The sequence below is a fragment of the Sander vitreus genome, chromosome 17, assembly GCF_031162955.1.
Source record: "Sander vitreus isolate 19-12246 chromosome 17, sanVit1, whole genome shotgun sequence".
NCBI lineage: Eukaryota > Metazoa > Chordata > Actinopteri > Perciformes > Percidae > Sander > Sander vitreus.
The window spans coordinates 29,799,458-29,824,219 of record NC_135871.1 but is presented as its reverse complement, the minus strand read 5'-3'; the positions used below and the strand labels follow the sequence as shown (position 1 = coordinate 29,824,219).

The 24,762-nt window shown below is 41.9% G+C and overlaps 1 protein-coding gene across 1 annotated transcript; it reads left to right on the top strand.

The window, feature by feature from the left end:
- Positions 1-706: 706 nt before the first annotated feature.
- Positions 707-13,294, top strand: cyp26c1 (cytochrome P450, family 26, subfamily C, polypeptide 1). The gene is made up of 7 exons (XM_078273625.1): positions 707-904; positions 2,111-2,472; positions 5,393-5,617; positions 7,111-7,386; positions 8,630-8,788; positions 9,158-9,550; positions 11,105-13,294. The coding sequence occupies exons 2-7, from the start codon at positions 2,266-2,268 to the stop codon at positions 11,444-11,446; spliced, it is 1,602 nt and encodes a 533-aa protein (XP_078129751.1). The 5' UTR covers positions 707-904; positions 2,111-2,265; the 3' UTR covers positions 11,447-13,294.
- Positions 13,295-24,762: the final 11,468 nt, after the last annotated feature.

Sequence of the window (24,762 nt, the reverse complement as noted above, 5' to 3'; positions counted from 1 at the left end):
GAAAACACTCAATTAAAAAAAAAAAACTCACCCCAAACTTCCTTTTGACCTGCTTTGTACCGGCACCGTCTATTTCTACCGTTTCCATTTTTTTTCTATCAAAGTTCTCGGCTGCGTTCAGTTGTTCTGATTACAATGGAAAAGAAATAAGAGAGACATAACCTCAGACATCTGCCTTTTCCTTTTCTATTTTAAGTCCGTATTTGATTCATCATTCATTAAATGTATCTAGAACTTATACAATAACGACTGCAGCAGATGTTCTAAATTCTTTGCTGGAAATCTGTCTCTTCCAGTTAAAAAAAAAAAATCTAGATCATATTCCGAGCTAGAGGCCTCTCTTTTTTTTGTTTCTTCCGCCGACAGTCGGGATGCGGAGAAACTGCAGCAGCAGCTGAGCTCCAACCTGAAATCCGGAGCGCGCTCTGCAAACCTGCAGCTGATTGGCTACCTGAGAGTTTCCTCCATCCGCTTCATTAGGCTCAATAACAGCGCACACACACACACACACACACACACACACACACACACACACACACACACACACACACACACACACACTCTCTCTCTCTCTCTCTCTCTCTCTCTCTCTCTCTCTCTCTCTCTCTCTCTCTCAGAGCGCACCGCCGCGTCTCTGCTCTCCAAACTTTTCCCTTTTTTTTTTTCTCTTTCTAAATGCCTCTCTCTCCGGTGCGCGCGGTGAATGAACGAGCCTCTTTAACATATTCAGACCAACGTCATCGGCTGAAGGTGGATCACGCCGTGCAGCCTTTTCTATAAAACCCCCCGCAGCCCGCTCACTGTGGAGGAATAGTCACCGGGGTTTTGGCAGAGAAGGCGAGAAGGAAAACTTAGTTTCAAAGCGCACGGATTTATCTCGCCGCTGACAACAGAGCTGCTGAAGGTAAGCCTGCTCCTTACAGACACAAACACCTCCTTTTTTATATCGTGCTGGGGAAATTAAGTGAGTCATTTGTTGAACTTTGTCTTCATCCTTTCCGTTTCCAAGCCGCCTCCTCTCACCTCTGCTTTACTGTATCAGAGCTGTTAATCCGCTTCATACTGCAGCCTACTGTATTTAAATCCCCCTTTCTTCTTTCTCTTTCTTAAAAAAAAACAAAAACTGATTTATTGCCATTGCTCCATAAACCTCGGGCCTGCCCGGGGGGGCTGAGCCCCCTGAACTGTACCTATAAAGGCGCATAACCTAATAGACAAGCCGGCGCATGTAAACCTGTAAAACTATTTGGAATAGTTGACAGCTACTCCTCATTTTGGAAGCAGCAGCGGCGGAATGAAGGGGAGTTTCCTCACAGCAGAGAAGCGCGTTTCTCTCGCAGTTCATCCAGAGTCAAATATGAATAAAATAGAGTAGACTTTATTGTCCCAGAAGGGAAATCTGTTGCTTCACAGCACAAACATGTAACAGAAAAAAAAAACATTCTAAAATCGACATAAAAGCATAAACGTAAGATGATAAGCTCAACGAAGCATCTTAGGACGCAAAGGAAGGACACACGTGACCTGCTACGGCCAATACGACATGTTAAAAAAAAGTGACTGTAATAATTAAAGTGCAAAAAAGTGCTGGTGTATTTAACGCACTTTGCTCTGCTGTGCTAAGATTTACTCTTGGAGTTCAGCAGTATGAGTCTGTGGACGCGCATCCATTCGGTCTGATGACGGTTTAATTTCCCTTTGGAGGCGCGCATGTCAAAGAAAACTCTTCACCATACATTTAATAATCACACATGCTGAAAAGAGTGGATATCTGCTAAAAGATAGAACGTTGTGAGTTTGTTTTCTTTGAAATAATGAAGACTTTCTCTGATTTGGTGCATTATAATAAAATCATTCCAGAGGTGACGACATATCATCATCATAGCATATTTGTGAATCATTCAGGCGGCTGATTACTGTTATTATTATCCTCTAACTGGCTGTAATAACAGCTTATAACGGCTCTCGGCCATTGGCTGCGTGTCTCCAGAGATGAGTTCACAAAGAGTTTAGATGTTCTGTCTTTTTTCCCTTTTTTTCTCCTCAGCTTTGTGTCTCGTGGAGCTGAGGCTGAGCTAACACACCTTTATTTATTTTTTTATCTGGACAGAGTTTACCGGGGGGAAAGCAGAAAAGGCAAAAGAAAAAAGTAGGAGAAACTGGACGGCGGGGAAGATTTACGCACCGCCGAGTTTCGAACGGAACAGAAGCGCCATTTACGCACAGACACAGGTGGATGCTGGGAAGCGGACCCTCTCGTAGGAGATGTTACCCCTGGCACAGTTCGGGGTCCTGTCGGCCCTGACCACCGCGCTCACCTCGGTTCTGTCCGCGCTCTTGCTGCTGGCGCTGACCCGGCAGCTGTGGAGCCTCCGCTGGAGCCTGACCCGGGACAAAGAGAGCAGCCTGCCGCTGCCGAAGGGCTCCATGGGCTGGCCACTAGTCGGAGAGACTTTCCACTGGCTTTTCCAGGTGAGAGTTGACACGTCTAGGGCTGCTTTAGTTTCCATTTTTTACAAGCGTGCGAAAATATAGGTTTAAGCCTCCTGCGCGTCTGTGTGTGGCGTGTGTGTAGATCTTTATTTATGTTCATCACGTATTTGGTTTTCTATCTCATGATTCCTTGAATTTACAGATAAACTCCGGCTGGCTGCAGGGTGTATTAATGATCAGATTATTGATGATGTATGTGGAAGCGCTCGGGAAGCTTGGGAAAGCTCCGCAGATTCTTGTGCAGTGAGTTCTGTTGTTAATGCGACATGTGCGGACTTGATGCTCGGTGCGTAATTCCTTCTTGCGGAGGAAAAACAGACGTTTTCTGTACAATTCTTCCTCCTCTTTCTCTCTCTTTCTCTCCCTCTCTCAGTCTGCCTGTCTCTTCTACAGTGAGGAATGCACTCTCATCCCTTCATCTCTCTATCCCTCCGCTCCACATTCACAGTGCCTCGTTACAGCACACGCTCTGTGTGGTTCAGGAGTTTCTTGTGTTTTCCCCCCTCCTGTATCTGATTTCTCACCTTTCACCACCAAAGCAGAGGGAGACGGGGAGAAGTATGTGGACATCCTAACATCCCAACATACAACCGTGACAATTATGAGATACTAGTTTTTTGTCATTTAAGTAAGTTAGTAAGTAGTAAAGTAAGACAACAACAAAACAGGGGCGGAGCGAGGGGGGGCGTCCTCTGGGGCTCCAGCCTTGAATGTTTTCTCAAAAGCCCTGAATCTTCGAGGGTTTTAAAATAGGCTACCTTCAACTTTGGGTCATTTCCCCTCAGACTTTCTGACTGGACTCCCAAATCAATGGAGCAAAAACCTACATTATGTGTTCATCTAACTTAGAAATAGTAACATCAGACCATTTTGCCTCTTTCTAGGAGGCAGGAGTGAAAATGAATCATCCTTAAAGGTCCCATGGCATGAACATTTCACTTTATGAGTTTTTTTTTAACATTAATGTGAGTTCCCCCAGCCTGCCTATGGTCCCCCAGTGGCTAGAAATGGTGATAGGTGTAAACCGAGCCCTGGGTATCCTGCTCTGCCTTTGAGAAAATGAAAGCTCAGATGGGCCGATCTGGAATCTTCTCCTTATAACATCATAAGGGGAAAGGTTACCTCCCCTTTCTCTGCTTTTCCCACCCAGAGAATTTGGCCCACCCATGAGAAAGAGAGAGACGTCATGGCTTGCAGACAAGCGAAGCATGGCAGTTTCCTCCTCAATAGCATTTAAACTACAGACACAGAAATGGTACATCCTAAGGAAAGCTCATTGTGGGACTGGCTCTAGTGGCTGTAATTCTGCACCAAGGCTGAACTTCGGGAAAGAGACTTCAGATACAGTATTAGGGGACCACTAAGGTCTATATAAAAGAGACTTCAGATACAGTATTAGGGACCACTAAGGCCTATATAAAAGAGACTTCAGATACAGTATTAGGGGACCACTAAGGCCTATATAAAAGAGACTTCAGATACAGTATTAGGGGGACCACTAAGGTCTATATAAAAGAGACTTCAGATACAGTATTAGGGGACCACTAAGGTCTATATAAAAGAGACTTCAGATACAGTATTAGGGGACCACTAAGGCCTATATAAAAGAGACTTCAGATACAGTATTAGGGGACCACTGAGGCCTATATAAAAGCATCCAAAAAGCAGCATGTCATAGGACCTTAAATATTTGTTGTGTTCTGGTTTCAGAATGATGAAGACAGTTGGAGAACAGTTAGGTACGAAATAGGATGTCGGCTCTACAGGGTGATTCGTTTGTTGGAAACTGTAATGATTTTCCCAAATAATGTATAGGTTTTTAGCCATTCTTTTATCTCAAACGGCTTGAAAAATAGTGTACATAGTTGCCATCAATGAGGAAAACAATCTCCTGGGGGAGCATGGTCATGCCACCACCACCGCTGCATCCCCCTCACATCTGCCCCACAATGTGAAGAAATCATTTAAAGGTCCCATATCATGCTCATTTTCAGGCTCATACTTGTATTTTGGGTTTTCCTAGCACATGTTTACATGCTTTAATGTTCAAAAAACACTTTATTTTACTTATACTGTCTGTCTGAATATACCTGTATTCCCCCTCTGTCTGAAACGCTTCGTTTTAGCGCCTGTCTCTTTAAACGCCGCTCCTGAAAAAGCCCAGTCTGCTCTGATTGGTCAGTGTCTACAGGTCTTCTGCATCTGCGCTCTCGGTGTCTCTGCGCCGTCATTGCAGCCGGGGAATGACTGTAACGGCACTGTAGCGCCACTTTCTACTTATATATCGTATAGTTATGACATCCCAACCATACAGGAAATCCTAACGGCTCGTTTAAAAACACAGTTTCTGAATACCGGCTGTGAACATTTCTCTGAGTGTTTTGATACTTTCAGAGTATGTATATAGCGTGTCGTCCTGCTTTATAATTCAAACAAGAGACATGGAAATCTGACTTTTAACAAAATAAATACTAAATTTGCCCCAAACAATCAAAACAACCAATCCTCTGTCACTCAAAACTACTAACTAGTTTTTGAGATATCCTCGCCGATGTCCATATCCTTCTCCACCCTTGTCCATCTTTCTTTGTGTTGGCGTTCTAACCTCCGGTGGATTTGTGAGGACTTCGGTTAACTGCTCCTCAGATCTCTGCAGGGTAAATCCAGACAGCTAGCTAGACTATCTGTCCAATCGGAGTTTTCTCTGAGTTTAGCGCTGCCCATGATGATTGTGATAGGTTTATAGAAATACCAATAAACCAGAGCACATTTTTCTCCCATCCCTGTGAATGCTGTGTGGACTAGCCAGACCTTCCTCCTCGCTGCAGCATGTGGATGGTCTGGCAAAGCGAGACTATCTAAAATGTGACAAACTTGTAAACCAAACGTCTTCTCACAGGGTTCCAACTTCCACATCTCGCGCAGAGAGCGTCACGGCAACGTGTTTAAGACCCATCTCCTTGGGAAACCCGTCATCCGGGTGACGGGCGCAGAAAACATCCGCAAGATCCTGCTGGGCGAGCACAGCTTGGTGTGCACCCAGTGGCCCCAGAGCACCCGCATCATCCTGGGACCCAACACCCTGGTCAACTCCATCGGAGACCTGCACAAGAGGAAGAGAAAAGTAAGAAAGTTGGAATACTTTAACCTAGGGCTGGGCCATATTGAGAAATTCACAATGTTTTTGACAAAATACCTCAATGATGATATTGCGGCGATATTGTAGAGATGACTATTGGTGCTTTCACAAAATATTAACACAATGAGAGTTCTGATAAATTATCATCAATAATGTGGATACAATGACTAAGTGGGTAAAGGCAAATAAAACAGCTAGTAGGTCTGGTAAGTTCAGAAATTGACATCACTTTGCTGTAATGCAGCCTGTAAAACCAGGAAGAGACAATTTATAATTCACGTTTATAATAATAACTTTTACAATATCCAAGTTTTAAGACGATATCTAGTCTCATATATCGATATCGATATATTGATATATTGCCCAGCCCTACTTTATCCTATATAGAACTAAAGTATGGTTAAAGTTTTGAGAATATGTTGAAGAAAATTGAGGTAATCATTAAAATGAATCTTTCAAATGCTGAAATACAGCACGGAGACCCACTCTCTTACTTATCCAATCCAATCTCCTATTCAGTATCATGTCTTGTCTTCTACAATCGGTCCTTTCTCCAGGGCTGCCCCTTCTTTGTCTATTAGTCGACCAATCGGTCTCTCTGGTCTTCTGTCGATTCAGGTTTCTTTAGTGGAAGAATAGGGCGACTCGATTCTGGAAAACAATCATGATTAGTTTGGTCAATATAGAAATCTCGATTATTTAACATGATTACTCATTGACTTTTTGAAAGATGTTGCATTTATTGAACTTAAAAAAACTCCCAAAAAACCAAATCAACAGTAAAAATACTTTGAACTGTGAAAATTCCCTTCGTACTTTTCCCGTTTGAACTTTTTCATTTATTCAGTTTACTTGCAAAATGTAATGTGCGAAAATATTTTTTTTTTACGAGTACTCTTGCTTTTGTGATCGTTAGGAGCCGAAATCCTAATCGCGAATAAAATTCGATCAATCGTCAATTAGTCATTTTTTGTTTTTTTCTTGGTGAATGATTTATTTCCAAGAAACTTCTGAGCACATCTCTGGCAAACACAAGATTTAAAGTGCTGCTTTTGCAAGATTGTTTTGTGGAGATACTGAATTAACTAATCCATTAGTCGTGGATTAGTGTGATCCAACCATGTGAGCGTTAGTCGGCGGAGAATTCTTTTAGTCGATTAGTCATTTTCTTATGCTTATTCATGCTCAATTACTAATTTCCAAAGAAACTTATGAGCACAAGATTTGATTATGTAAACACAAGATTTGAAATGGTGCTTTTGAACTCAGTTCAACCCTAACCCTAACTAACCAACTAGTATGAGTGTTAGTCGACTGAGAATGTCTTTAGTCGAGGACAGCTCTACATTTCTCCCATCTATCCAGTCCTAACCCTAACCCCACCCTGTCCTCCCCTTTGCTGAAAGATGTTGACTGTCGCGTACACGGTTATAACTTTTTATGACGCCTGTCTCTTTTGTTTCCTTCACCCTTTCAAGATCCTGGCTAAAGTGTTTAGCCGGGGGGCTCTGGAGTCCTACCTGCCCTTGCTGCAGGACGTCGTCAAGTCTGAAATCGCCAAGTGGTGCTCGGAGCCCGGCGCCATCGACGTTTACAGCGCCGCCAAGGCCCTGACGTTTCGCATCGCCGTCAGAGTCCTGCTGGGTCTGCAGATGGAGGAGGAGCGGATTGTTTACCTGGCCCAAATCTTCGAGCAGCTGATGAACAACCTCTTCTCGCTCCCCATAGACGCTCCGCTCAGCGGGCTACGCAAGGTGAGAGAGCGAGAAGAAACCAGGGCAAACCTGCCGAAACTTCAGTTTAGTCTTAGTATTTAGACACTTTATTTTAACATGCAACTTGCTCTACTTTTATATTTTATTCTTATAGCACTTTTTACAACACTTAAAGACATTTAAGTTTTATTGGCCAAGCATTACACGGTCAATTTCTACATACAAGAACTAGTATCACAACCAATAAGCAACAGTCTAGATAGATAGAACAGTCTATCTATCTATCTATCTATCTATCTATCTATCTATCTATGGCATTTGTTTCTTGTACCTTAAGGACATTTTAGGAATATCACTTTAAACCTCCAAACATCTTTTAATCTTTTAATTGCTTTACATAACTGTATTTTCTTTTACATCCTAATGGTATCTATGAAGTCATTTTCTCAAGTCAGAAAGTTTTAATAGCTTTTTATTATTTTGACGATGGTATTGCTCTTTCTCTGTTTTTTTTTCTCCTTCTCCTTCTTTTTCTTTCTTTGTCTTTGTAATTGAGTCAATATCATTGTAAATGAGGCGTGATCTCATGAGTATCAATAAAGGTTGAATGAATTTGGGGTATTGAATGCGCGCACACACACACACACACACACACACACACACACACACACACACACACACACACACACACACACACACACACAAAAGCAGCCGGTTACTGCAATAGAAAAAACTGCCTGTATCATTTTCATTTGTGGAATTTGGGAATAAAAAACAACGTAGATGTAGGAAGAAATTTTGTAACGCTTTGTCAAAAAAAGTGTTGATAAGTCCAGTCTTGTGTCCTCTCGTTTCCTGTCGACAAAAAACTAGATGCATCGAAGTGATGTAATTTGATTTATGTAATGATTTTTGCCTAATTAACCATTTCTTCTAAAGTATTAATATTTAGAAATGTCCCGATTAAAGAATCGTATCGGAGCCGATATGTGTATATTTAAAGTGATCGGCATCGGCGGTCACCCCGATCACCTTACAGTACTCCGATCATTTACGTCAGCTGAGCAAAATTTGCGGCAGAAACTTGATTTCATATGTGAGTTTTACAAAAATGCTAGCTGCACTAAGTTAAAATGTATTAAGCTGAAGACATCTTTTAGTGTCTTTATGTACTTAGTTATTTTTGTAAACAAAAAAACAGCGTGCAACTCTGTTATCTAGGCGAATACGAGTATCCAATCGGGACTTGGTAATGACATTTTTGGTGTTGTTCTCTGTCCAGGGGATAAAAGCCAGGGAAATCTTGCACGCCAACATGGAGAAAATCATCGAGGAAAAGATGGCGCGGCAGCAGGTGGAGGAGGAATACCACGATGCCTTCGACTACATATTGTTCAGCTCCAAAGAGCATGGCCATCAGCTCAGCATGCAGGAGCTCAAGGTACCAGAGAGAAGCCCACAATATGACTCAGACACAATATATGTCAAATATATGTTCATTTTTATTTGTTATCACACACATAAATAAAAATCACAATTTGTTAATTTAAAATACTTGTAAATTGTACAAGCAAAAAGCAACCCTCAAATGTTTCTTATAATGCACCAGGTTAATGTTTACATTAAGAATCGAAACCCCAAAAAGTTAGTTTAAAGTATGTTTTTCTTATACATCCGTGGTGAAAAGGCATATATTAACAGATCGATTTGGGTATTTTATTAATCACTATCAGATCACTCAAACAAAGATCGATCGATTGTATTATTTTAACCCAGCCCTAATTCCATCTATCCACCTCCTTCCTGGCAGGAAACGGCAGTAGAGTTGATCTTCGCTGCTCACTCCACCACAGCCAGCGCCTCCACATCGCTAATTCTTCAGCTTCTTCGCCATCCAGAGGTGGTGGAGAGGGCCAGGGTCGAGCTGGAGGCTGAGGGCCTCGGCTGCGAATCCCACAGCAGTCCCAGCCCACTGGCTGTCGCCATGGAGAAAGAGGAGGACACAGAGACAACCCGCCTGCTGAACGGAGGCTGTCAAAATCACAGTGATGGTTTCCCACAGTCCCAGTCTCACGTGCCGTATCTGAGCCTGGACAAGCTGAGCCAGCTCCGCTACGTCGACTGCGTTGTCAAAGAGGTTCTCCGCTTCCTGCCGCCAGTCTCGGGTGGTTACCGGACAGCCCTGCAGACATTTGAATTAGACGTAAGTTCAAGTTTCTGGTAGAAATATAACATTCATATGTTTGCCCTTAGTGTGAGTGAGGTTTCTTTTTATCTGGGATGAATGGACAGTGGATGTTATATATTTTCCCTAGATACAAAGGAATTTGAATCTAATGCAGCATGCAATGCAGCATGTGTTAAAGACAAACTTCCAGCCTCTTCTGTTGGACCTATAAAAAGGCACTGTGGGAAATGTAGCAATGTAACTAAAGTAACTAACTGAAAGTAGATGTAGATGATGTGAATCCCCTGAAAAGGGTTTGGGTTAGGGAATTCCAGCCAGTAGGGGTGGTGATATGACGATATGTACCATTACAACACATCCTTGCATGAACGGGTTCGTATGATATTGTACAAAAAATGTTTGCACAACAATTCGTATGAATATGTTCCAAATTACGGCGATCGCCAACCAGCCACGTGACAGTTAGGTTAAGCCGAGAAAAGGTGACTCTGGATCGTGAAAGTGGCTGTTACAGTCAAGTTTAGCCACAAGAAGTTGACTGTCATCTGCAAAGGGACAAGTCAAGTTTAGACACTAAAACGATAGACGTTAGTGCTTTGGGATAAAACACCGGTCCACTTAAGTAATACTCCCAGGACACAAACACACAGTCTTGTGTTTTTTCCTGTTAACTTCTTCCGGGACAAGAAATCTGCTTCCCTGCTTGAAATGTGTTTTTGTTTTTTTTATCTTGGCGCCGCTATAACTTTCCTTTTGGTTGACGTAAATTAGTTTGTGAGTGAGTTAAAAGCTGGTTTATTCCCAACAAAAATGAGTCAACTTCACAGATTGGTGAGATCTTTAATTAACTCTTCACACAGGAGAAATAAAACTAAATATTGCTTCAATTGAATTCTGTTTAATTCCATTTGTCGTGCTGCATGACTGACTGTGCTTTCACAACCAAAAATATTCACATACAGAGTTGCGTGGCCTTTGCTGCCCTCATCCCGGCCTCATCCCTCGTCTTTACGTGCCCCTTCCCTGCCCCCAGTGCCCCCAATTTCCTGCGTTATTTTGCCAAAGGACAACTGAAGTCTAAAAGAAATTCTCAGAATAGGCTACAATTGTAGTGCACATGCCACCTTTTATGCATCTCTTTTGCAGGGTTTAAACCCCTATAGCTGAGAAGCAATTACAGAAAATGTCATTATGCCTGGTCATTCAAGTGCATCTTCCTAAAGCTTCCTAAATAATTGGGATTAGATTATAAAGAAGCCTGGATCAATGGATGGATGAAGGTATGGATAAGTTGAAAACCACCCGAGAGAAAACCCTTAACCCTGTTTTCCAAGTTATACAACTCATCAAGCTTTTAAACTTCTGTCAAAAATAAAAGTTCAACATCTGACTCATTGAAATTTTGAGGGCCAGAAAGACTTTTACAAACCTGAAGAGTTTCTAAAGAGTTAGTGCAGATTTGAATATATAAAAATGCACCAAACTATTTGTTGTTAAAAACCCTAACCCTTACCATAAAAGCTTTCTTGTCCTCATTTATATTTATTGATTTCTGTGCTCATTTCTCAGGGCTACCAGATCCCCAAAGGCTGGAGTGTAATGTACAGTATCCGGGACACCCATGAGACTGCAGCGGTCTTCCAGAGCCCAGAGCTGTTTGACCCAGACCGCTTCGGCCCAGACCGGGAGGAGAGTCGGGCGGCTCGGTTCAGCTACGTGCCGTTCGGTGGTGGCGTGCGGAGCTGCGTAGGGAAAGAACTGGCAAAGATCATCCTAAAGACTCTGGCTGTGGAGCTGATCGGGACTTGCAAATGGACTCTGGCCACGGAGAACTTTCCCAAGATGCAGACAGTGCCGATAGTGCACCCGGTAAACGGGCTGCATGTGCATTTCACTTACCTGCGTAAGTAATTTAACTTTCAATGTGCTTCTGGAAAAAACTCTCCAAGCCCAAGAAAGGAGGCACAAGCAGCATGCCGGGCCTGATGGCACAGTTTAGGCACCCTTTTCTTTTCCACGGACATGAATAAGGGGTTTACATCGTTGGTTTGGAGCGCGTCATCATCCCTTTGGTGGTTTGGTCCAAAACTAAGACACCACTTTCTGTCCCAGCACAAGTACATTTTTAACCTCCTAATCTGTTCACCTGCAGCTTATCGTTTCCCATCTATTACTATTCTTTACATGCATTTTTTAAGTTATTCATGTATTGAGTTGCAGTGCAAAAAGCAGCATTTTTCTTCCTTATTTTCAAACAGAAGGTCAGGGTTCACCCTGCTGAATGGACTGCATGCACACTTAAGTTACAACAGTGAACGTTTCTATTCAGAGCTAAAAAACAAACATGTAAGTGCCTCATGAACAGACCTCAGGCACATTTTTGTATAAGAGAATAGAAACACATTCTATGAAGCCAGCTTTGCTCCAAGTTTCTTGGCTCTGATGAAGCCCAGGGACAAAGACACAGCATTTTGTTGTGATACGCAAAGCGGTTTACAGATGTTAAAATCCACTTTTATATTTTGTACATCTTAGTAGCTTTTGTGTATCAGTAAGGCCATTTCCATGGGTTATGCATGCTGACATGAGTCATGAGTATTTGACTCTACTTACATTTACAAAACCTTTAAGATTCACGGTCAGCCTTTTCCCAAAAACAAATTCTTCCAGTCTAGGGACAGAAGTGGGAAAATCACCTTCAATGACTGTGTTTTGTGTCCTTTTCTTGTTTAGACCTTCAAGTTGTTTCTATTTACATCTTATCACTAGGGTTGGGTGCCGAAACCCTCCGTGCTAATACGGCACCGGTGCCTTGACCACCGGTATCTACCTGATGGAATGACAACGCGGATTTTGTTGCCTCATTTCGGTGTGACTTAAATAGCTGCGCTGCTCTCTGATGCTCCGAAACAGATGTTAGAGGCAACAGAAGCATAGCTGAACGTGACGCTAGTTAACACCACACTTGGCAGCAGGTAACGTTATCCCACTGTTAGCTAGTAGCTGGATTAAACAAAGTTAAAATGCTGTGAGTGTGACTATATTTCACTGTAGAGGATTCCAACACCAGGATGTTCAGTCTGCAGCTGCAGTTGTCGGAAAAACGCCAACGGTTTACTTGAAACTAGTAAGCCTCGAGGTGCATTCAAAGTTATTGAAAAAAAATACCCTTTTCCCATTCAGTGGTTGTTTTTGTCGTTTTACCAGCAATTTACTGGTGAAGTAAGTTATTGTTTTAAGTTATTGTTATTACATTTTTAATAAATCATTACATTTTAACCATATGGCAATAAACAAGCCTTTATTTAATGTCGCCGATTGTCGTTTTATGCTCTTCCTTTTTACATTTTTTAATGTTTGTAGTATCGGTTTAGGCACCGGCACCGTTTTAAAATCGGTTTAGCTCCGGTTTCAGATAAAACCCAAATGATACCCAACCCTACTTATCACCTGGTCTTGCCTTTCTGAACTGCCTGTGAGCAAGACACTTGATGCCTGCCAGCTCCATGGAAATGTTGTCTGTTCAATCATAATGTGACAGTTCTCATTAGAACCTGATTACAGTCAGATATACAGTGATCTGCAGTGGGAAAATGTTTGAACCCTTTTGGAAAACTTTCCAGACCCACGCTGGAAACAGGAGAGACTGGACTAATCCAGATGTCTTAGTCGTGATGTTTAGCAATGATCTCCACCACTAAAACACTAAAACATCTAGGTCAAACTGTTCTATTTTTTGAACATGAATGATAAATATATCCAGTAACAGTGCTATTATGTGTGTATCAAATGAAGTAGCATTATGAATAAGCTGTATTTAAACTGCAGATGTATACTTTTTGTTGTACTTTTACTTCTGTAACAATATTTGCTGTAATTATGAATAGATAGAGACACTAATCTGTAATGTAAAGGACTTTGGACTTTGTTTCACTGCTAGAACATAGAGATATTCCATGGTTTAGAGCAGCATATAGAGAGAGTAACGTTATTATTATTAGTGTTATTATTGGTCTAATTTTAGGACTGTTTCTGTCTTGGTTTTGAAGCCTAATAGACGCGCTGTGAAATCGTACGTACGGATGGATTCGTGGAAGGAGATAGCACTTTCTCCGCTTTAAGGAGTCTGTATATATTTGTCCTGTTTATGCATTCATTGAGTGTATCAGATGTAGCTGCTGTACAGTTGATGTAAAGAGTAAATTAGAAGATGAAAAACAAAAACAAGTTGCCGTTTTATGAGTTTAACTAATAACACATTTTTGGACTGATCAAAAGCCCTTCACACATCCCAAACCTCCAGTATTTCACTTTAGACAATCAGTTTCCAATGACGGCTTCTCAGATGGCTCTGTGTAACAAACCATCTGGCGTGCCAGGTTCACTTTAGACCAATTTAACCAAATTGCATTTAAGCATATCATCATTGCATACCTGAAAACCTGTTCTACTCCCCAAATGGACCCTGACCAGTTCGCACACAGAGCCAGCACATCTGTCGATGATGCAGTTAATCATGCCCTTCACCTACGCCAACATGTATAACACCATAAAACATTTTCATAAACAGAGGGTCAATAACACATCATCTTGCCCCCTGACTCTCAGCACTGGAGCCCTTAAGTCCGTGCTCTCTCCGTGGCTTTTATCACTGTACACTAACCCAGTGATTCTCAAAGTGGGGTCTGTGGCACTCTGCCAGGGGTCCATGAAAGGTTTTTAGATTCATTCATTTAAATTATCATGGCATTGTTTTGCTTCATAGTTTAGTGAATATTTAAATGATTAAATCTATAATAGTTTATAGATTATGTTCTTATTTCACAAATCTATAACTTAGAATCTGCAAATGTGTTTAATGCATGTCTAATACAATACGTCATCAAATCAAAAAAGCCCAGCAAACGTTTCTTTCTACGTCAGCGTCTATTGTTATATCTGATGTGATTGTGACCATATGATTCTTGGCTTTGCAATGATGCAACTGTGCTGTTACACCTTTGCCTTTTACAGCTGCTGTTTTTTGTTGCAAGATCACACAAGAACCCATCTTGTCCGGCTTCAAGAAATGCATTTGTGTCCAAATCACCATGATTTAGACCAATCAGCATCCTATGAGGCAGAGATAGGGTATGTAGTCGCACTTCAGATTTGACTTGAAACGCATCCTCAAAAGACTTCAGACACGACTCGAGATGCGGCACTTGTGAACAATCTATTTATAGGAAATGTCTGATGAGCTGAAAGTTATTCCCCTCCCTGTGCAACCTATGACCTCCCTACGTAATATGTAACGTTCTGCTGCGTGTGGCCACAGGTGAGAGAGGAGAACAAACATGTCGACCGCACCAACAGCTGCTTTGCCGTTCATGAGAAGCTTTGGCTTTAAAAACTTCATACAACAAGGCCCAAACAAAAGAAGTGCTGAATGCTAAATATTTGTTGTCAGGATAAAGGATTCTGGCTCAACCACATCTCATTTTATCAGGGACCTGAAAGCGCACCCTGATAAATTAGCAAGCATGTTTAGCTCAGCATTGGCCATCTAATGTTACAGACTTGGGACATGACTTGGACTCTAGCTCAGAAACTTATGAGCATCTCTGCTGTGAGAAGCTACTGGCAGCTACAGATGTGGTTTAGGTATGATGAAACAGTGAGGCAACTGTTTGTTTCAAAGCAACAATGTTTGCTCTTAAAGAGGTTAGCATAGATGCTGCATTAGCATCAGTTGTATCAGAACTGGAGCGTATTTCAAGAGCAAAGAACAGCACTGAAGGCTTTCCTCGAAGGAAAATATCTTTTCACTCTTCTCCTGACTGGCTTCGGCCAAGAGTTTGACAGACAGATGGTTCAGCCAATCACCTGCCAAGTATTTTCCAAATTGACAGGCCTTTTCAAAACAGTTTTCCAATGATGGCTTCTCAGATGGTTCTGTGTAACAAACCATCTGGCGCGTCAGGTTAGTTACACGCTGCACCGGAACCAAAATCCACCAACCTAGTTGTCCATAAGTTAATTAACTTGGAATTTGTGAAACTGATGAATAAGTTAATAAGATAATTATAACAGCAACAACACTTCCTGTTTGGGGTGGCAGTAGCTAAGTCTGTAGGATATTGGGTTGGGAACCGGAGGGTCGCTGGTAGACTGGTACCTGGAGAGGTGCCAGTTCACCTCCTGGGCACTGCCAAGGTGCTCTTGAGCACCGAAAACACCAAAAACCCCAACTGCTCGGGGCGCATTTCAATCGACAGCCTCAGCCCCCTCACTCTGACATCTCTCCATTAGTGCATGTATAGGTAATGAGCACGTGTGTGTACTTCAGGCCTGAGTGTAATGTGTATTCTAGTCTAGATCCTTGACGTTCCACTTCCGGGATTGCGCCGTGGCTGCCGGCAAATCTGTGAGGAATTCCTTTGTGTTGCATTTTAAACTCTGGTCGATATATATGAGGACTATGGTTAACCTTTTCTCAGATCTCTGCAGAGTAAATCCAGACAGCCTGCTAGACTATCTGTCCAGTCTGAGTTTTCTGTTGCACGACTAAAAAGACCTTTAAACGTACACGTTCCCTTTCTCCGGTGCTTAGTACCGCCCAAGACAATTGTGATTGGTTTAAAGACATTCCAGTGAACCAGAGCACGTTTTCCTCCTATCCCCGAAATTCTATGTGGAGTAGCCAGACTCTCCTCCAGCGCGTTTTGGCGGAGGGTCTGGCAAAGCGAGACTATGTGTATTCTAAGAACAGAGTGAAAACATTGTCTTCCCTTGCGGGATTAATAAAGTATAAAGTGGTCGGGGCATCGTTTTTAGCTTAACAATTCTGATACCAATTCTGGTTGTTATTGATTCTTTGAGGGGTGGAGTTGAAACGGGTCACATACTTATTTCACAGATAAGAGGAAAATGTTATTTTGATATAATGGTGTTTTACAGTTTAAAGCCACACTTTAAAACGACGCTTTCTGTGCTCCATGGCTGCAACACAACAAGCGCCTGGAAATACAGTGGCTGCTACAGAAACCAAAACTTGCACGTGTAAATCTTGAACCGATAATCACTTTTGGAACCAAATTTTCCAAACGATTCAATAAAAAAACGATTGCATTGGAATCATCATTTTTGAAACGATTCCAAGTTGGAACCGGTTCTCGATGCCCAACCCTAAAGGAAGTTGTATTAACAGTATTACAGAGTTGTAGAAACAGTAGCCCTTCATATCTTGACCTCATTACAGACAAAACTGACAGTGTGGTCAGCACTGAGGCCTCTGCTGAGGTCACTGCTGAGGTCACCAGACATTTCCAGCCTCCACCTGACCGCCTTCATTGACAGGCAGAGAATAGGGCGAAGCTATGTAGCAGAAAATTAATGGGACACAAACAGCCTGGCCTAATTATGTCCGCTGCAGGGCGCCGCGGCTCTGCCAGGGTCGTTATCTGATGGATGCTCAGTCACTGGGAACTTGGCGACGTTTTGAACCAGAGTTCACTCCAGTGCCACCGGCTACAGGTCAGTGACCGGTCAGTTGATGGGAGGGTGCATGGGAACCAGAGAGGGGACGCAACTCAACGCTACACAGCCGTCATTGCTGCACAATTAACAACTGACGCAACGATGAAACAAAGTCTCGTCAACAGACTCACTAGCTCCCACTATAGGCTGGTGATCCTACCTCAGTGGTTCCCAAACTTTTTCATATCAAGGACCGACAAGAACTGACACAAATTAGACCACGGACCCGCATATGTCTCCGTCTTTATTGTTTATTTCATATTAATGTTTAATATGTTTATGTATGCCCCAACAAAGAAAAAAAGTGTTACTTCAAGATTGAAGATTTTTATTTGCCATTTGTGCATACACCAAACAGTCCAGGCACATAGGAATTCTTGTGCAGGCTCTTTGAGTCAAGTAAATAGTAAAAAAAGTAACAAGCACCGACTAAAATAGAGAAAGATTATACAAGGTAAATAAATTTAAATAAAATAGGTTTTATTAGTTCATTTTACACTTCAGTCGGCTTCGCGTCGTGCCTAACAACGCCCCTTAGCTGTTCTATGATCACTAGAATCTAGCTAGGCTACTATTTCGACCCTTTGCCGCACCTTTACGTATCATCAAACTGCCACTTCCTCGTAAAACATCCTGCTGCTGCAGGCTGCAGGCATGATGGAGAAAGACAGCAGCAACACAATTCTGAACGGCGTTTTTTATTTTCCAAAACTCCCGGAAGGCTCGTAGACAAGTCGAAGGCCATATGCACGTTGTGTAAAGCCGGAATTAAAATATCACCGAAGCACGTCAAGCTTGAGCTACCACCTACAAGCTAAGCATAGCAGTACAGTTAACAAATCCAAAATAATGACTACAGCTCTTGCAAAATGGGTGGCAACTAACTGCAGACCTGTCAGCATCGTAGAAGACTTTGGTCTTAAAGACGTATTATGGTTGGCATGTTCTGAATTGTGCAATAATGACAGATTAAATACAGTAAATAAATAATAAACAAATACAAATCTTAAAGTCAAGTTCATAAAGTCACTTTCTTTGTATCATTTTGATTCCCAATCAAGATCCACTGGTAAGAACTGCTTTCCATTGTTAATATGTACTTAAAAACAGTTCTGAAATGCAAAATAATAGAATTTTAATCATGTGATAAAACATACAATTAAATGCGATTAACTATAGAAATTCAGTGATTAATCACGATTAAAAAAATGAATCGTTTGACAGCCCTAAAAATAAGACAAACAAACTTAGATACTATACAAAAGAGTGCAAAAAACATAATAAATTATGAATACTATAACTGGTGGATACAACTATTATATATAATATTGCATTTGTAACGATCATAAATATTGATATTGCATAACTTACTTGGCAATGAATCCTTTTCTGATTCTGATTGATAAGATTTTGTCCCAGGGCGACCCCTATCTGATAGGGCTTTTGCTTTTAGATGTTTTACACAGAAACACAAAGTATATTAAACCCATGACCAAAATAGTTATACATTCTGTCATTGTGTTACTTATGGATGTAATTATAGTGAAAATAAGTATTCCCCTTTTTGCCGGGAACCCCTTGGAATTCCCTCAAGGATCCGTTGGGGTCCCAGGAACCCACTTTGGGAACCACTGTTCTACCAAACAACTACAGCAAACGTGCTTTAACACAGAGACCGAAGCCGTGCCCCAAATCCATACTGGAAATGTGAGTATATTATATACTGTATTTTCAAAGATGGCCCAGAGAGAGAGAGAGAGAGAGAGAGAGAGAGAGAGAGAGAGAGAGAGAGAGGCTGCAGAGAGGGCAGGAGAGGGCAGATCTGGGTCAACCTGAGGGCACAGATAAAGAGGGGGAGGGGGGTCCTGAGATAACAGCGGTGAGGCCAGGCAGAGGGTGTCCTTTCATCATCCCATCCGAAAACGTCTTCTCTTTCTCGATGAATTTCTGAAGGCAGAAGTTTTTTGCGTGACAGATTTGGACCACACTGGCTGAAAACAACACCATCCTGTGTCGACACAGCATTGCTGCATTTACTTAATGCATCTCCAAGGAATGTTAATTTGTCACTTTTCATTTTCAAATAGCAGCAGTGTTTCCGTGAGCACCACGGTCGCTGATCTGGCTGCTAGCACGAGTATTTGCATAGTGAGTGAAAGAAAACATAACTCATTTCATTTTCATTTCTTGAAAGACAGCTCTCTGCAGGATGCGTAGCTTGAATTAATGTATCTATTTGTGGCTATGTTAGATTAATAATTATTAATACGATGGTGAAACAAAGTAATGTGTCAGCCACGTGGAACATAAATACGTAACGTAAAAGAGCTCGCAATTGATTTCAATAAATGAAATAGACATATTATATACCTGTGTAGGTGGAAGAGGACCAGTTCAGGATCCGTTTTTTAAACTCATCTGGTAAATGAGTGACTGGGGTTGACTTATGTTTTCGCCCATGCTCTATCACTGTCCCCTTCAGCTTTTGTTTTTGCTATTCTGTCAACTATTTTTCATTTAACGTCAAAGATAAAAACTCTAAAGAAAAATCTCCTCCTGCTTCCTTTTAATTGGCTAACGTACTCACTGCACACTTTGCCTGGGAAAATGGAAACACGGACTCTTCCTGTCTGCGTGCCATAAATCGGTTCTTCTGATTTGGTGGGGAATTAAAAGAAATATAGAAATAGCCTCTTCTATGACAGTTTTGGTTTGCTTATGTAGGTTCGACAGAGGCAGTTCAGTGTGTTCAGGGGACAGGCAGCTAGCAGATAGTGAGGAGATGTTTTTTTTACAGTGTGTTCAGGGGACAGGCAGCTAGCAGATAGCGTGACATCGCTTAGAGCACCTTTAAGCTAAATAAAAACATTCAATGCAGCCTTCTTTGAATGTGAATGTGTTCCTCACGTTGCATTTCATGGGTTAAGGCTTTTATGATGGACACAAGAGGAAAGAAAACATTTAGCAACCGACTGTGATTCCTGATGTGTTTCTGCTACATCTCTTTATCCGTCCCATTAAATCTATTTTTTCTTCCTCTCAGAGCTATAAAAATCTCAGCAGGGAAGCCAAAAGTTCAGGTTCCCTGCCTCCTCACCCTCCTTCTCCTCTTATTTGTGTGTTTTCTGGTTCAAAGGCAGTTCTTGGGCACGATAAGGGACACCGATTTGCAAAATGAGGGGAAAACTGGGTCAGATGGTGCCTTGGATAAAGCGCTTGGTGGCCAACATCAGCTCCTCAGCCAGCCGGTGTGTGTGAGTCCAGATATTTTACCTCCCGCTTGTGTTTTCTTTAAGTTTATTTCCATCGCTGCCTTGCTGTCACAGGACAAACCACAACGCTGCAATCTCGGTGGTTTTTTCTTTTTGGGTACTTGTAATTGAAAGTTTACATTGCCATTTATGTGCTGAGTCAGTGACGCAGACCTTCGGGCTGCATTGTGTGACTTCAGGAATAAAAAAGGGACTGGAGTTAAATTCTGGCTGTCGTGGAGTGTCACCAGAAGTTCATCCATCCACCTCTGCCCGATTGTGTTCATTGTCTTTGTTTTGTTGTGCAATTAAAAATGTCAATCCAAAGGTTATTATAGTTTTGCATTTTTCATTATTTTTAATTTTTTATTTCGTTTTGACTTTTGTTTTTCAAATTCAGTTAAGTGTGAATTACTTTCAAAGCGGGTTTGCTAGTTTAGTTTAGTTTATATTAGTTGTAGTGTTAACATGGGTTATTTATCAGGGCCAGGATTCATAAAGGTATATAATAATAACTCAACAAAAACATTGTACAATTTTACAAATATGTATTCACAATGTATTCAACAATAACACCAGTAACATTACATAAAATGTCCATATGATGAGCACAAATATGTAAACAGTCTACACAAGACGCAGCAGTAAATGCAAAATGTGTAAGTGACGTGTGCCAGGAAAAAATCCTAAGGGCCCTATCTTGCACCCGGCGCAGCGCGGCGCAAAGCCCGACGCAAGTGTCTTTGCTAGTTTAAGACCGACGCAGTTGTCAATTTCCCGTCCAGCGCCCACATCGTTTAAATAGCAAATGCACCTGCGCCCATCTTTGCGCCCATGGGCGTGCTGGTCTTACAGGGAGGTGTGTTCAGGTGCATTCTGGGCGTGCTGGTCTTACAGGGAGGTGTGTTCAGGTGCATTCTGGGAGTATTGCTATCTTGAGGCAGTGGGAAGTGATCGCACCATTCACCAACAAAAACCTGGTCTAAAGTCAATAACGCAGCATTTCATTGTTATTTTAACAGAGCATTAGTAAAATGCTCCTAGGCTCGTGCACAGCGCGTGCACACTATGCTTGTTACACACACAGGGACGCACAGCAGCTCACACACATGCAGAAGATTACAAATAAATATCTAATAAATATTACGGTGGAAATCCTCCATCATAATAGCAATGCTCCAAGGTCCAAACGCGCCTGGCTTTTAAAGGGAATGGGAGATGATCTCTGATTGGTTGATTGCGTGTTACGCCAAAAACACACCTCTGATTAATGAAGACACTAAGTACAACCCTTTAGAACCATGCGCCCGGTGCACGGACCCTTTTTTCGGCCGTCAGACTAGCAAAAGTGGATTTGGACACGCCCTAAACGCACCTGCGCCATTTGCTTCACGCCGTGCGCTTAGATTGTTAAAATAGGGCCCTAAATAGCCAACAGACTAAAGAAGACCGACATGAACAAGTGTTTTGAACTTTGGTTTGAATAAAGTGGCGAACTTTTTGAAGTCAATCGACTCACACAGTTGTGTAGACATCCCAGTATCAATACACATATTAGCCCACGCTTCCTCCCGCTTTTTGGTGTACCTGCGTATGTACTAACCAGCAGCTATCAGGTCGCTGGTGAAAGTCCTCCTGTAGTGTTCTCTGTCCTACGGTTGTCTCCTTAATGCTGCCTGGCCCTGTATCCATACATCCATGCCCTGTACTGGGGTTAGCTTCTGTTTCGGGGAAAGGGGGCTTTGCGTTCTCCTTTACCTTGTTAAGTTAAGCTAGGTTAGCCTCCTTGTGCGCGCTTCTCAAATGTACTTTCAAATTCATGGGATTTTTCCCTTTAATAAATTGTCCACATATTTTACCACCTTCCACTGCGAGGCGCTTTTATCTGACAGTCGACAAGTCGTAATCAAGTAGGACTCTGCCACTTTCTTCCGACTTTCGGTAGCCTACCGCCATGATGCCAGTCGAGGGGCACGGACTATGTTGTGTTCAATTTGACATGGAATGTCGAAACTTCTGGGTTCCCAGTCGGAAACTATATATGTCTATGGCATAGACTGTATAAAACAGGTCTATGGTCGGAAATGTCAACTCTGAAAGATATAACGTTATTTGCCCTATGAAAGACATTGACAAAGACGAAAACTAAGGACATTTACTCAATCATTTTTATTTCATTTTAGTTAGTTTTGCAAACAGACATTACAGTTTTAGTTAGTTATCGTTGTTTTGTAATGCCTCGTTTTTATTTTTATTTCAGTTAACGACAATGTTTTTTCCCACCTAGTTTTCGATATTTCGTTCATTTTTGTTAACAATTCTAACCTTGATCCAAAGTAACCAATATTTAGCTGGTCACCGTACTTTTCAATACGTGTATGTCTGTTTTAGTCCGAAGATTGACTTGAGAAACCCTAGTCTTTATCGACAACGTTTCATTAACGGGATAGTTACGGTGCCACTGGAGGTTACTGCCGGATTTTCCCCTAATTTTCAGCCGGATGTCCGTTACCTTCCTCTTTCTTTGTGTTGTAATTTTAAACTCTGGTGGATTTGTGAGGACTATGGTTAACTCCTCAGATCTCTGCAGGGTAAATCCAGACAGCTAGCTAGACTATCTGTCCAATCTGAGTTTTCTGTTGCACGACTAAAACTACTTTTGAACATACACACGTTCCACCAAAACAAGCTCCTTCCCGAGACTATTTTGCAGAGGCACCGTGGCTCAGTCCGGCGCTTAGTCAATGATAGCTTGACTCAACAACACAATTTCAGATACTTTTGTTATCTCTGTGGAGCTGCAGTGACAGCCAACACAACCAACGCAGCCACAGCTGCAATCATTAGTGCAGCACAGTGTATCACCTGTGTGTTTCATTGTTTTTCTATTTGGTCATGATAAAAGAGGTGAATCTAAATGTAAAGCAACTAAAACAAATGAAGAGATTCAAACCAAAATATGTAATTTACTGTAGCTCCCAAGTAATTCGCAGACACACAATGTTTAGTGAAAAACAGGGTGATCTTTATTCCATCGTCAACCATCAATCCTGTGAAAACTGCCAATGAAACAACACTTATAACAGCTACTTGCAGTAACCACATTGTAGTAACACTAGCCTACTATACTAACCAACAAGTTATCAGGCTAAGTTAGCTAAAACTTGTAAACATTCTCAACGTACCTCGTTGGCAGCTTATTACCAAAGGAGCTAAACCCAGATCTTGTATCTTGTATCTTCAACACGTCTCATCACAACATACCTTCAACACATGTCTCACAAATCCAATGTAGTAGCTTAACTTCAAAGGTATTATTATTACATTTCCTTGCGGGTTGCGCTTATCACGCTGCATTGCAGATCTTTCTATCTCAGTGTGCAACCCCAAAAAGCATCTCACGGGCAGTGCACATGCAAATTAGTTCCGCACCAAGCTATTCAGACCATTATGTAGGAGACATAACATTTATGCACGCACAACTGTACAACAACTGTACTGAAATTACACACCACATAAATGAAACTTAATGTGTGGACCACAAAACATATTAATGAACTAAGGCAGTTACATTTACTTTGCATAAAACATGACATAACCCTGTTCAGACTCCACTTGTTTTCAATCCAACAAACAACTGAAAACAAAGAAAACAATCACTGGGCAGCGTTTTCTAGTTTACCATAAAACTCCTCTCACACACGTCGGCTGTAGCTGACCTCCTCCCCTCGCCGGACTCGTGTTGCTTGTGTTCTGGTTGAAAACCAAAGATACACATGAATAAAGATTTCTCTAAATGGCTGTTTCAGGTCATTGGGAGAGCACTTCATTATTATAATGAGGTAAAAGAGCGCCCCTTAGAGAAAAATGAACTAACTGGCTCCGGCCCATGGTGCAGTGCAGCGACCTGCCCAACTCTACACACAAAGTCAGGTCAGGTTTATTCAGAAATAAAACTAAAACCAGCTGCACGGCTAGATACCGCCAGAAGGAAGTGAGTGTAATTGAGGGTGATTTCAGTGAATGCATTTTTTTTGTTTTTAAGTAAAGTTTTAGTTGGATGTAAAGAAAAAAATCAAAATGTCATTTTCACATGCATGGGTAAAAGTTTGTGGAGTCACAGACCAGCTGGAGGAAACCGAGACGGTGAAGCAGTCGGAGGAGGCGGAGGAGGAAGTGGAGACGGAGGAGGTGGGGGGAGGAAGAAGAGTGGGTATGGACATACAGCCGTACAGCAGATAATTATTGCCTTTGTCAGACAACATCTGTTATGTCAGCATTCCAGCCGTCAGCCTCGAGGAGGACGAGCAAAAGAAGAAAAAAAAATAAAAAATACGCCTGCAGAGTTCAGAGAGACGCAGAGACAGATAGAAACAAGGCCAGACACAGGAAGGCAAAAGGCTGCTTTTCGGTTTGGACACTTTGGAGTTCACCTTCATGTTTATGTGAGCAGAGAGT